The 12,645-nt window shown below is 46.7% G+C and overlaps 1 protein-coding gene across 1 annotated transcript in view; it reads left to right on the forward strand.

Moving 5' to 3' along the window:
• TBC1D22B (TBC1 domain family member 22B) overlaps nt 1-12,645 on the forward strand; it is a 64,568-nt gene that overhangs the window by 17,192 nt on the left and 34,731 nt on the right. The window contains exons 3-7 of the mRNA XM_081246602.1: nt 2,845-3,152; nt 5,500-5,679; nt 6,227-6,297; nt 7,707-7,835; nt 8,948-9,013. Of these exons, the coding sequence (XP_081102728.1) occupies nt 2,845-3,152; nt 5,500-5,679; nt 6,227-6,297; nt 7,707-7,835; nt 8,948-9,013 (754 nt within the window). The remainder of the gene's footprint in view (nt 1-2,844; nt 3,153-5,499; nt 5,680-6,226; nt 6,298-7,706; nt 7,836-8,947; nt 9,014-12,645) is intronic.

Consider the following 12,645-nt stretch of genomic DNA (forward strand, 5'->3'; position numbering starts at 1 on the left):
TGCTGCGTGCGGACTTTCTCCAGTTGCAGCGAGGGGGGCTACTCCTCGTTGCGGTGCACGGGCTTCTCATTGCCGTGGCTTCTCTTGCTGCGGAGCACGGACTCTAGAGCGCAGGCTCAGTAGTTGTGGCTTGCTGGCTTAGTTGCTCTGCAGCGTGTGGGATCTTCTTGGACCAGGGCTTGAACCCATGTCCCCTGCACTGGCAGGCAGATCCTTAACAACTGTGCCACCAGGGAAGTCCCTGGTGCAGTGTTTTGATCCACTCCAGGGTGTGCATATGCTTCACCCAATGTTAGACTAATAGCATCTAGTCAGTTCTTTGACCTGAGTTAAAATTCAGCTTCTTGATTCCTGGTTTATTTAAAGAATTCTTAAGACATCAAGAGGGTATTTAAGAAACATCAACCAAGGAAAAAAAAAATAACCTTGGCATCCAAAGTACTCTTTATCACTCCATTGGAATCGTCCTGTGCAATCTTGAGGTACACATGGTCTCTAAGGAGGAAAACAATAACAGTAGCCACATACTCCTATGCAGCATTTTTTTGATGGCAGATCTTTCTTACACATCCGCCTATTTGTTCTTGACAGTGAACCCACTGAGGTGAGTACTGCAGGTTGTGGATCCTGGATCCCCTTTCACAGAGGAGAAGCATAGTGATGAATACAGAACATACAGCCTCAAGAGGTCTGCAGAGAAGTAATTTGCCTCTGGCTCATGGATTTTTTTTTTTTTTAATATTTTCAGATGCTTTTAAAAAAAAATCTTTATTGAGGTATAATTGCTTTACTGGCTCATGGATTTTGTTTGTTTTTGTTTACGCGGTACGCGGGCCTCTCACTGTTGTGGCCTCTCCCGTTGCGGAGCACAGGCTCCGGACGTGCAGGCTCAGCGGCCTTGGCTCATGGACCTAGCTGCTCCATGGCATGTGGGATCTTCCCGGACTGGGGCACGAACCCGTGTCCCCTGCATCGGCAGGCGGACTCTCAACCACTGTGCCACCAGGGAAGCCCTCCTTCACGTTTGAACTGTTACTTCTTGTAATCTTATGTTATCTCCTGCATCCTGAGTGATAGAATGATATATTTTCCTTTACTCTGTGCGAGACTAGTGTTTGAAAATATGCCTCAGGGATATCTTTTTTGGTGTTAATAATAGGGACTCTCCGATGAGCTGTATGAGTTACGAGTCTGTATTTATCAATGTTAGGAACAATTATCTTTCAGAATAACTATTGGACGTATCTAGGGAGATGGGATGGGTATTAGACCACCCACCTCTACCCAAAGGGATGAAACATCTCTCGGAAATGGGGGAACTTCAGCTCTTCCAGAAGAGCCTTGTTTTTAGTCTAGAGTTGCCCTGCCTTGCTGAGGGAAACAGTGAGGCATTTTAATGATGTTTTTACCCCTCGCATTCCAGTCCTCAGGGATGCTAATTAAGACTGAATTAGAAATGTCCCAACTACCTAGTCCCCTGGAACCAGAAAAAGGGCCCCCAGACCTTAAGGGGTTCACAGAGAGGAAAAGTTCAGGGGGATTTCCCTGGCAGTACAGTGGTTAAGACTCCACACTTCCACTGCAGGGGGCACGGGCTCGATCCCTGGTCAGGGAACTAAGATCCTGCAATCCGCGTGGTGCAGCCAAAAAAAAAAAAAGAAGAGGAAAAGTGCAGGAAAGTAGGAAAGGTCTACATCAGCGGTCCCCAACCTTTTTGGCACCAGGGACTGGTTTCATGGAAGACAGTTTTTCCATGGACTGTGGGGTGGCGTGGGGAGATGGTTTCGGGATGATTCAAGCGCATTACATTTATTGTGCACTTTATTTCTATTATTCAGTCATGTACTGTCTCCACGATTTTTTTGCTGTATTCTACGCTATTATTTATTAAATACATTTGAAAAACTTAACTCGTATATACTCAGTTAATTTATTTTTAAAATAAACCTTATTAGTTCCCTAAGTGGAAAACCAGTATCATTTGCCAAAAATAGAAAGTAACCTTAAAAATAAATACAGTGAAACACAAAACAATCTTATTAATTAACTTCTAAGTCAGATTCTGTTCTTACAAAATGTTGATCCTGAGACTGCCCTCACTTTGTTAAAAAATAGTCGTAAAGACAGGGTGGCAGCAAACTCAGATCTCTCCTCAAGGGCAGCAGGACTTTAACAGAATAAAAAGGGAACAACTTGTTCATTTTGGAACTCAGTGTTTCATAATACATGTGGGCTACTTAAAATTGTCTCTTGTTCTACCAGTAGTTGATGTCCTGCTTTAAAAAATAGTTTAGGTTATGTTGTCATAACAGATTAACTCTGAAATCTCAGTGGATTGACACAACAAAGGCTTATTTCTCACTCACCCCACCTGTCCAGAGTAGAGGCAGGTGGGTGTGGAAGGCAGGCTCCGCTCCACGTGGTCACTCTGTTATCCAGGCTGAGGGAGGCGCCACCATCTGGAGTTGTCATGATAGAAGAAAGCTTACAGAGAACTCACACCTGTTCTTTTATACTCTGGCTCCGAAGGGACTGCCTCACTTCTCTCCTTAGCCCATTGGCCAGAACTAGTCATATAGCGTCACCTAAGTGCAGGGGGGCTGGAAAGTATAGAGGAGCACATGGAATATTTGGAGAGTGTTGCTGTCCTTGTTTTGTCTGGCTCTGCAGCATAGAGGTGGTCTGGATGCATCAGATGAGGAATGGAAATGGATATTTTTTTGTTTGAAGAAGGTAATGATTGTGCATGGGATAGTTTATAATACTATTAATATTATATTAAGCAAGTGAAGATGGTCAGATGTGTCAGACCATTCCTTTGTAACGGTGTCTCCTTTCTTAAAGCTTCATTAAAGAGCGGTCAAAAGTCAGCACGGTTCCTCTGAAGAATAAGAAGGCCTCCAGTTTTCATGAGTTTGCCCGGAACACCAGTGATGCTTGGGACATTGGCGATGATGAGGAAGAGGACTTTTCCTCCCCTTCTTTCCAAACTCTGAACTCAAAAGTTGCTTTGGCAACTGCTGCCCAAGTGCTAGAAAACCATAGCAAGCTGAGGGTGAAACCAGAACGGTCCCAGTCAACGACATCTGATGTTCCTGCCAGCTACAAGGTCATAAAGTCCAGCAGTGACGCCCAGCTGTCCAGAAATTCCAGTAAGTCTGTCCAGCTCCCATCCTTAGGCTCAGCCTCTTCAGCAGAGTGCATTTTAAATAAAAACAGTTTTTTTTAGGGCCTCTCTCAGATCTCCCACTGGATGATAAATAGGCGAGCTCAAGCCTGAGGGACATCAGTGAGCCTAACTGGTCCTGAGCTGTACTTACTCCTCCCACCTGGATGGCTGCCTGGCCCTGGGACCCGGGGTTTCACTTCCTGACACCCGAGTGTTGCCTGCCATTCTCTTCTTCCTTTACCTGTGGTGGGGTCCAAAACTTCTGTGGTTTGGTTGCTTCATATTGCTTTAGGCCTGGTCAGGTTGAAGACTATTGACTATATGTAGTTACAGTTGTTAGTGGCTGAATTTCACAAATGTTTGGCACTGTTGGTTGACTTCCTCAGCTGTGGGGAACAGCCACTAGCATAGGTTGTCTTTTTCCTGTTCCTGAGCGACGGAGTCCCTGTGTCATGGCTCCCTGCCCACCAGGTTGGGTGGGGTGGGAGGAGATACCCTTTCTTTTCAGGAAACTGGCAGCAGTAACTGGTTGAGATGATGGTGGTTTTATCAGATGTTTGGGGATGCTCGGTGTGCTCTTTTAAGTATCCATTGCTGTATTTAATGTTGCCCTGAAGGGTTTTATGGAAGCCAGTAATTCTGAGCTGGAGGGGGAAGTGCCCTCAAGCTAGTGAAAGTTAAAACAGCTGACTGGTAAAGGATGAAAAGAAAGTAGAATGTCAGAGCCCTGGCGCGTGTCCTGGCTCATGTTCTAAGAGAACTTCTTTTACAGTTTCAGACTAAGGTTGTGGTCAGGAAATTAGGCTGAAAGGCCTTTAAAATCATTCAGTCAGATGGGGACAGGCACTGGTTGGATGAATCCTTAATTTTTATTTTAGCCTGAGCAGTGGCTTGGAAACTATCACAGGAACTGACTGCTGCCACAGTCACTTTCTGTTGCTGATTCGGGCCCCAGCTCGAACCTTCAATGACGTGCCCAGGACAGGCATTCAGTGTCCATTGACCGGGTGGCCACAGCTACAGGCTGTGGAAAGTGTCTTCACACGTGATTGAGGGTCTCCACAGGGTCCCAGTGTGAGGGAAGGCCCCACCACAATCCCTAATGAGTTGCCCTTGTGCAGCCAGGACTGCCCAGAGCATTCCTGTTATGAGGTTCCCTCCTGGGAGCATCTGTCTGTCAGTCACTGATTCTGAAAGTGCACACTGGTCTGAGCTCTGCAGCGTGTGGTCTGCGTTTTCTAGGCCCTGTGTTACACTAGGCATCCAAGCCAAGTACTCCATGGCAGTTGTTTCTGTAAACCTTCTTGTCATGCTGGTTGATGAATATTCACTGTTTTATTCTTGTTGTGACTACTACTTTTTAAGGCCCTAATATGTAAAGAATACGAAACAGTCATGAAAGGACAGTCAGAATTTAAAACTGAGTTTCATTTGGGGTAGTAAAATAAATAAGGCTTTTGGAGTCAGGCAGACCTAAGGTGGTATCTCAGCTCTCTCTTGCAAATTTCTTAACCTCTCTGAGCTACAGTTTCCTAATCTCTAAAATAGTGATAAATTCCTACCGTATGTTGGAAGCATCAAATGAGAGGTCATATGTAACTGTGACCAGCACAGTGCCTTAATAAGCATTCAATAAATGTTAGTCCTATACTTCTCATTTCTCCTACCTACCATCTAGTTTAGAAGTGTCTAGAACTGGACACAGAGTTCAGCTTGAGTCTGTGTTCCTGTTATTTCAATTAGAGAAATGTGATTGGCTGGTGAGAAATATGGGAGCACAGAGGAACCTGCCTTAGGCCAGAGCCTCTCACGTGTGTGCAGAGCACAACTAGTGGGCCAAGAACAGGTGAGAGTTGTGCCAGAGGTATTGACCCTCTCAGCCCTTGGGGCAGCTGGCTAGGGCTGGGGCTTTGGGAGAGCAGCCACCTCTGTGGAAAAGGAAGGCAAACACTGCCTTTGACTGCGTTGCCCCAAAACTGGCTATTAGACCCCAAGAAAAGTTCCAGGCTGGGGTAGAAAGAAAACAATTGATTTTCCTCTGAAGTCACAAAAAAAGTTGTCACATTTGCTACCGCAGCCGGAGTCTCTGTTTGCACATAAGGTGCCTTGGTATGTATGATAAAAACGCAGCCCTTCCCCTGGGCGGTTGAATGGAGCGCAGCTGGGTTTCCATCCCCTGGCTGCTCCACACCGAGCACCTTCAGGCAGCACACAAACCATGAAGCCGCAGCTCTGGTGGAGGAGACCAGTGCTCAACAGTCAGGTTTAAGGTTTCTCAGAATCTGTGCTCTTCACACAGCTTGTTCTCTTTCTCTTTCAAATTATCTCAGGTGATACATGCCTGAGGAACCCGCTCCACAAACAGCAGTCACTCCCTCTCCGACCCATCATCCCCCTTGTTGCCCGGATCTCGGACCAGAACGCTTCTGGGGCACCCCCGATGACCGTCCGGGAGAAAACCCGCCTAGAAAAATTCCGTCAGCTTCTCTCCAGCCACAACACCGACTTAGGTGAGTCCCCGTGAGCCCTGGGCAAAAGCTAGGACCTCTTGGTGACTGGAATTCTCAGAGACCTGGAAGCTATTGCTCTTTATTCTTCCTTCTTTTACTTTTCCAGCATCTCCTGATCTGGTGCCCATTGAAGTGACATGCAGGTATTAAGTCAGAAATACGTTACTAGGAATTAGGGACCAAATTAGGTGGGACTGGATTCTCTGGCCTGTAGCTGTTCTGGCTTTGGTCTCCCCTACTTCCAGGTGATTCTTACTGAAATCCACACCTACTGGCCTTTCTCTTCCCCTCTAACTCTAATCTCTGAGCTGACTGGATCACTGCTGCAGAGCCGTGGCCTTGGCACTTTGCTGCTCAGGGCTGTGTTTGGGGCTTTTTCCCTGTGCTTGTCGGTAGCTGGTGGTGGTGGTGGCAGCGGCAGTGGTGGTGGTGGCGATGGCAATCGTCCTACTGGAACGGTGGGAGGCACCAGGCAGTGCTGGCTGAGGCTTGTCTTAGGGCATCTGTGGGAAGGGCTAAATCCAACAAAGCCTTTATCTATTTGCAGATGAACTGAGGAAGTGTAGCTGGCCAGGGGTTCCCAGGGAGGTTCGGCCTGTAACCTGGAGACTCCTGTCGGTGAGTTCTACCCACTGTGTAGAGAAGTATGAGCCTCATACAGTCCTTCTTACCTGCTGAGGTTAGTCTGGTCACATAAGTCTTGCTCCGTAGACTTCTCTAGTCCTACCAGTTGTGGCAGACCTGTGGGACCGTAGTCCTATTTCTTTGCACAAAGAAACAACATTCTTGAGAGTTTACTCCCACACATGTAGAAGAGCACACGTTTGTGCCTATAGTCCTGATCTTGCCTTCTCAGCACCGAGGAGGAAGAATACGGTGAGGCTGGGTGAGCTAGCACTTGTTTGAACAGGCTCCCACATTCCCTGGGCTTCCCTCCTTTTTCAGTAGGAATAACCAAGGTGGTTGAAACCCACTTTGCAACTGTGAAGAGGTGATAAACGGGCCTCCCTCAGAAGCCTGCACTAGTCTCACGTTCACTAAGTAATGGGACACTGTGCCTGTCACTGTGATAGGAACACTTTGATTTCCTGAGCCTGTAAAATTCATTCATTCGTTCAATAAATCCTATAAGGATTTATTGAGGGCCTGCTGTTTGCCAGGCATGGTGCCAGGTGCTGTGAGGACATAGGGAAGTGAAGACGGCACAGCCCCTGCTCTCCAGACGCTTGCTTGCTCGCTCGCTATGGAATGTATCCCTTAGCTGCCTGCAAGGGGACGGCTCTCTCCTGACTGCCCCCACCCCCAGTCTTGCAGCCGTGTAATCGTTGCCCCTGCTTCTTCTAAGTTTAAATGCTATTAGGAGTAGATGTGGTGAGAATGGAAGGGGAACAGGAGATGTAAGAATTGAGAGTGGGATCCAGACCAGGGATAAGAATGTAAGTTGGCCTGGAGCTGGGGCCAGGAGGGGAGCTGCTGCCAGCAGTTCTGTGTCTGGATGTTGCAGCTGCTGTGTCGCAGATTCCATTCAGGTTCCTAAGCTGGTAGTTCTGAATGTTACTGTAGAAAAGAACGTGTAACCGGCACCGACTCATGTGGCACACCACTGAGATATGCCACAGAGGCGGCCACCTCCCCGTGACCCTGGGAACGTTTGTCTCATGCACATGCAGCCCCAGGAGGTCCTGACTTGGGTCCAGTTCCCTCCTACTGACCTACATTCGCTTCTCTACTGTGCCAGCTCTGGAACTCCGTGGTGCTCCAGCAGTACCCGCTCCTAGCGCAGTGCAGGGGGTGCAGGGGTAAATAACCCTGGTTGGCTGTGCTTCATCTGCCCACATGTGCATCTCATTGAATGAGGAGAGGGCAAACACTGGGTGGCCAGAACCAAGATGGGATTTACGCTTGTGTCTTGGCAGCTTTCTTTCAGTTCCTGTGATAGTTTCCAAGCCACTGCTCAGGCTAAAATAAAAATTAAGGATTCATCCAACCAGTGCCTGTCCCCATCTGACTAGCAGTCTTGTCTACAGGGCTATCTCCCAGCAAACACTGAGAGGAGGAAGTTGACCTTGCAGCGGAAGCGGGAGGAGTATTTTGGCTTCATTGAACAGTATTATGACTCTCGAAATGAGGAACATCACCAGGATACCTACAGACAGGTACAGTCATCGCCTGCTGCCCTTTTGCTCACTAGTCATAATCTTAAGGTGTGGCTCCTGGAAGTGCTCTGGGGGTGCGAGTTTTCCAAGTCTTCAGGCTACAGTGTGCTGGTTAGGAATTAAATTTATTCCCAGAACTACTTCCCCTCTTTCTAATTCAGTAGCTCTTATCTTAGCCATTTTAAATAGATAGATTCTGCGGGGTCCTGGTCAGTGGCAGTGCTTCTCTGACTTTAATGTGCATACACATCACCTAGGATTATGATAAAATCCCAACTAGGGATTATGGTAAAATGCAGATTCTAATTCAGGAGGTCTGGGGTGAGACCTTCACTTCTAATGAGCTCCCAGGTGATGCCACCTGCTGCTGGTCCACAGACCACACAGACAGTAGTAAGGGTTATGGGACACAAGCTGAAAGATGAGTTCACTCTGTGGTCCATGCCTCTGGACTGTGACATCAGTGTGTCCTTCTGGCAGCTGCAGTGCCTCTTTAGCAACCATGTTTGTCTGTCTGCAGGAGCCGTAGCCATCAGCAGCCTTAGCAGGGAGTGTTCTATCATTGCACATAGTGGTCCCCACAGCCTGCGGAAAGGTGGAGGGTGTGAAGGGGAGTCTCGTGGTTGCAGAGGGGAAAATACTGGGGGAGGCAACTGTCTACAGCAAGCTCCAAGAATTGAAGTAGCCTCTGCGGCTATTGACACAGTCCTTAGGGTTGTTAGACATTGGGAAATCCCGAAGCCAAAACCAATCATCATGACTTCTTTGGTAACAGAAGTCAGAACTTTCAGTGCCAGGTATTAAAGGCCAGCTCCCTCTAGTTCTCTATCCTGGCATGTTTTTGCAGCTTTCAGAGCTCTTTTACTTCTTGGGAACTGTGGTTTATTTGGGAAGGTTTCCTCACTGTTCAAAAAGCTATTGCTGTCATGGGAATGTGTTCCAGATGCACAGGTAGGTAGGTTTAACTAGACTATTTTTGTATGTCAGTCAATTCTTTCTAAAGATAAATTGTGCTCTCACTCTTACTCCCTTGATTTCCGGTTCCTAAGAAAATAACTCCTGAAAAGAACAAACTGGCATTTGTGTTTTTGGATACGGCTTCTCTTTTTCAGATTCACATCGACATTCCAAGGACGAATCCTCTCATTCCATTGTTCCAGCAACCACTTGTACAGGAGGTGAGGGAAGTGCTCAACATTCTCAGTCCTCTGCCCCCCATCTTTCTGTGGCACCATCTGTGTGGATGTGTGCTTAGCCCTCCCTCCAGGCATGGGCAGGTTTAAGGCTAATCGTGATAGTGTGTTCGCCTATGGAGCTTTGGTCCTTTCAGAGCACTTTCTTATGCATTCTCATTCGATCCTCATAACAAACCTGTGGGCTAAGTAGCACTTTGAGAGGCTAAGGGACTTGCCTAGCATCTTGAGTCTACCTGGTGACAGAATGAAGACAGAAACTACACCCTCGAATTCCTAGTCCTGTGTTTGCTCTGCTTTATCTAGCTGGTGGTAGTTGTGTGTGTGTGTGTGTGTGTGTGTGTGTGTGTGTAGTAAACATACGTAACAAAATTTACCATTTTAACCATTTTTAAGTGTACAGTTCAGTAACATTAAGTACATTCATATTGTTGTTCAACCATTACCACAAGCCATCTCTACAACATTTTTTCATCTTCCCAAACTGAAGCTCTGTACACATGAAACAATAACTTTCCATCCCCCAGCAACTGCCATTCTACTTTCTGTGTCTATGAATTTGACTATTCCAGGTACCTCAAATAAGTGGGATCATACAGTATTTGTCCTTTTGTGACTGGCTTGTTTCACTTAGCATAATATCTTGAAGGTTCATCCATGTTGTAGCATGTGTCAGAATTTCCTTCCTTTTTATTTTTATTTATTTATTTTCTTGGCCGCACTGTGCGGCACGCGGGATCCTAGTTCCCCGACCAGGGATCGAACCTGCGCCCCCTGCATCGGAAGCATGGAGTCTTAACCACTGGACCGCCAGGGAAGTCCCCTTCCTTCCTTTTTAAGACTGAACGATATTCCATTATATTTGTATAAGACATATTGTTGATCTGCCATCTGTCAGTGGACACTTGAGTTGCTTCCACCTTTGGGGTATTGTGAGTAATGCTGCTCTGAACATGGGTGTACAAATATCTGAGGCCCTGTTTTAAATTCTTTCGGATACCTACCCAGAAGTCAAATTGGTAGTGATATGTTGAGACCTAACAAGTTGGCAAAGCACATGAAAGGTTTCAGTGGGACTGTTCATCTTTTGACCAAGCAGTAAGTATTGATATAAACTCCTCAAGATTAGGGATTTCCTTTGCAGCTTCATAGTAGCTAGGATACCGGATGTAATTGCTCTTTGAATTATATTTTCACTCATCCTCATAATAGAGAAAATGTGATAAAAAATGCTCAAAATAATTTCTGTTTGACTTTAGATTATACTCATAATTCTGTTTAAATATAGATGTGTCTACTGATGGGATCGCTCATAACTTACCACTAGCATCAAGAAGATTTTGAGGGTGACACCATTATTTTACCTGTAAGAGTCAGCTCAAAGGAAGCTAAAAGCCGCCCAGGATCCCTTTGTGTCTCCCGTTCAGCTTCCCATGGCTCAGCCCTGCTTATTCCTCATTTTAACCTGAAGATGTTCAGATTCTTCTCTCTTACCTGTGCATGGTTACTTTAAATTTGGAGACAGGGAAAGTAGTTTATTTAAAAGGCTTCTCCTAGTAGTGGAACCTGCCTACAGAGAAAGAAATTCAAACTGTAGTCTTTCCAATTTTTCTTGAATCACCTTTCCATCTAGCAGACTGTAGTTATCATAAACAGAATAAATTGCCAACCAAGGAGCAGAAAATTAAGTAACATTGAATATTGAAAGACTTGTTTTATAAACCTAAAGATACTTGAGAATTGACTATAGTAAGTGAGAATTACCCACACTAGTAGAAGAGGTGTCTCAGAGGTAGACAAGATTGTCCCAGGCTTTTTCTGTAAGGAAGATTCCATGGTCTCCCCTGGTAACCAGGCTTGGTGCTCATCTATTTCTCTCTCTTTGGCGTTTTCACTTGCACAGCGTGAGTGTGTCTGCACTGTCCCATCCTTACTAGAGAGGGATTATTGCAGGTCTCCTGATTCTGAATGGTTAGCTTCCATGCGCTTGGCCATTGTTTAAGCCAGTCACCAGGGATTTGTGTATTCACAAGGAGCTGACAGTGTGAAGTAGAAGCCCTGATAAGTCCTTCAGAAGGATTGATCCGGAAGAGCTTTTAACAGAGACATCCAGACAGACACAGGCCACAGGAGGTGTGAGGAGACAGAGTGGAGCAGGGAACTCTTGAGATCTTCCTGAACGTGGTGGGTCTAGCTTGAGCCACAGTTTCAAGGGAGGGAGGACGGTATTTAGCAGCAAAGAATGTAAGAGGGGTCCCATTGGAGTGTTGGGCCTAACACAAATGAGGACACCACACACTTCCCTCAGCCCCGGGGAGCAAGTGGGCCCATCTAGTGGAGGCAGAGGCCAGCTCATTCCAGGCTGGGCTTTGCTCTTACTGCCTGCGAGGGCAGGGGTGTTGACGGTGGGAGTGTTTCTTGTCTCTCTCTGCCAGCTGGAAGGCAGACTCAACACAAGGGCTGGGAAACATCCTTTATTGTGTCTGGATTCTCTACATCTCTCCTACACTGGCTAACCAACTCCAAAACCATACGACCACTTCTTTTTTACTTTTCCCCATGGGGGGTTTTTTTCTCCCTTGCACCTGACCTCCGAGAGGGCCTCTTCAATCTGCCCACAGAGCTGACTGACTCTGGGCTCTGCAGAGCCAGGTGCTGTGGAGGCCCCTAATCTCCTGTCCCCCCGCATGTAGTCATTTCCACCTCTGTCATCCCTCTGGTGTGGTTCAGAGACCTGAGGCAGCCCAGTCAAAGCCTGTCTAAGGAATGTATTGGGCCCAGGAGTTGTGGTCAGCAGGATGAAGCCAGGGGATGAGTATCAGCAAGCTGAGAGAAGACAGGGGAAAAGCTCCAAGGGCATAGTGAAAACAGAGAGGAGTGTAACAGGCTGCGACAGGGCTGGACTCTGTAAAAGGACCATAAAGATCTTTTCAGGGACATCCCTGGTGGTCCAGTGGTTAGGACTCCGTGCTTCCACTTCAGGGGGCACGGATTCGATCCCTGGTTGGGGAATTAAGATCCTGCGTGCTGTGCAGTGCGGCCAAAAAAAAAGATTTTTTCTTTCTCCCCAGTCCTCTGGCCTCTTGTGGCTAATGTACTTAACCCCAGAGGCTTTCCCCATGGAGGCCCTGGCTGACTTCTCTGTTCTCAAGTTCCTGTCTGTAGGAGTCCATAGGATTTGGTTTATTTGACTTCCTGTCCCCAGTAAATGTCTGGGTTGCATCCTGATATGTGAAATGACTTCCTGCATTTAGAGTCTGTCACTGGTTCCTAGTCAAGCTGGGTTAGAACTAAATCCAGATCTAGATCTCCTTCCGTCTCAGCAGGGAGAAAGGGGAGTGTGGTAAAGAAGGCATTTCCTCTTTAAATCCTGTAATGACCGAAAGAGATTTAGAAAATGTATCAGAACTTGGATATTCTGATATCTTGCTCCTGGAAATAGAGAAACAGCATCTACAAATGAGCATGGTGGCCTGAATTAATGACATCCACAGCAAACCTTTTTCTAAGCCATTTGTGTCACTCTCCTTTGCGTTTCCCAATTTTATATCACGTTGGCTAGATACTGAAAAGAGAAAGGGCAAGGAGCACCTACCCCCGTTTAAAAACAGTTAGTG

The sequence above is a fragment of the Mesoplodon bidens genome (genome assembly GCF_964165515.1).
Source record: "Mesoplodon bidens genome assembly, chromosome: 10".
Classification (NCBI taxonomy): Eukaryota; Metazoa; Chordata; class Mammalia; order Artiodactyla; family Ziphiidae; genus Mesoplodon; species Mesoplodon bidens.